This window comes from Penaeus monodon, chromosome 30, assembly GCF_015228065.2.
Source record: "Penaeus monodon isolate SGIC_2016 chromosome 30, NSTDA_Pmon_1, whole genome shotgun sequence".
Lineage (NCBI taxonomy): Eukaryota > Metazoa > Arthropoda > Malacostraca > Decapoda > Penaeidae > Penaeus > Penaeus monodon.
The window spans coordinates 19,507,088-19,508,262 of record NC_051415.1 but is presented as its reverse complement, the minus strand read 5'-3'; the positions used below and the strand labels follow the sequence as shown (position 1 = coordinate 19,508,262).

At 44.9% G+C, this 1,175-nt stretch overlaps 1 protein-coding gene across 1 annotated transcript in view; it reads right to left on the bottom strand.

The window, feature by feature from the left end:
• Positions 1-60: 60 nt before the first annotated feature.
• LOC119592609 (TWiK family of potassium channels protein 7-like) overlaps positions 61-1,175 on the bottom strand; it is a 7,637-nt gene continuing 6,522 nt past the window's right edge. Inside the window, exon 7 of the mRNA XM_037941492.1 lies at positions 61-1,064. Coding sequence (XP_037797420.1) covers positions 742-1,064 — 323 coding nt within the window. The 3' untranslated portion in view covers positions 61-741. The remainder of the gene's footprint in view (positions 1,065-1,175) is intronic.

Below are 1,175 nucleotides of genomic sequence, written 5' to 3'. Positions count from 1 at the left end.
GGGGGGGGGTGAGTGAAAGAGAGTACTGGTTTAAATAACGAAAGGATGAAGAAAATATAATCAGATTTCAAAACTTTATTCACTCAAATTCTACCACATGCACTAAACAAAGTCATAAATATTTTTCAACAATTTCCTTAAACACGATTTCAATGCGGCCTTTCTATCGGGGAAAATATATATGTAGTAGCCATTCATATTAGTGTTCTGACATGGAATGAGTAAAACAATACAACATTCATTCACATTTGCCCAGAATCACAGATAAACGCACTTCTGGAACTGTATACGTATCGTATAATTGTACTGTATTTCTGAAGCCAAGTTACTCACAAAATGTACGGTGTCATTGCTTCTGAGACGAAGACAAATGACTGAAGTATTGCTATTCACGCTGCACTGAAGCCAAGTTACTCACTGTACGTCTACATTTATCAGCAGCAGAACAGTCATTCCAATACGGAGCAGCAGATTAGCTAATGGCTAGTTGGCGGTACAGTCGTTAGACTTGCTGGTAATAATTATAATCAATACTGCATTGTGAATCTAAAATGTCATGTTATTTCATAATCATATTTTTTCTTAACTTTATCTGTCGTGACTGCCTCATACATCTGGTTATCCACTACTGTTTATTGATGGAAACCTACAAGAAAGAAAAACTCTTTGTATGTGATAAAAAAACAATAATAACCACAACAAATCTCCAGTTCTGAATCTTCTTCGCTGCTCAGTCGTCGCTTACAAGTCGTCCAAGGCGCCAGGAATGGAATGCGTTGGAGACTTCAAGAGGGAACTTCTGGATCCTGCAGAACTCGGCACGGAGAGGGTGTCCTTCGGCGGGGCTTTCTCGACGTCCTTTTTGTCGACGTCCTTTTTGTCGACGTCCTTTTTGTCGTCCAGTTTCTTCTTGTCGTCGATGCCGTCGAGGGCCTTCTTGTCCTTGCCCTTGGCCGACTCCACGGTGTCCTTCCCACTCAGGCCGATCTCCCGCGCCAGCCAGCGGCACTTGTCGACGATCTGCTCCTGCATCAGGTTGAGGCACATGGACAGCAGCGCCATGCCTGGAGGGAAGGGCGGGGCACGGGGTGAGCAGGGGCAGGGAATGGCTCGCCTGGGGGAAGGCATCCCCACACGCCCTTTCTCTCTTTCCTGTTTGCATGTCTGCCCGGTTG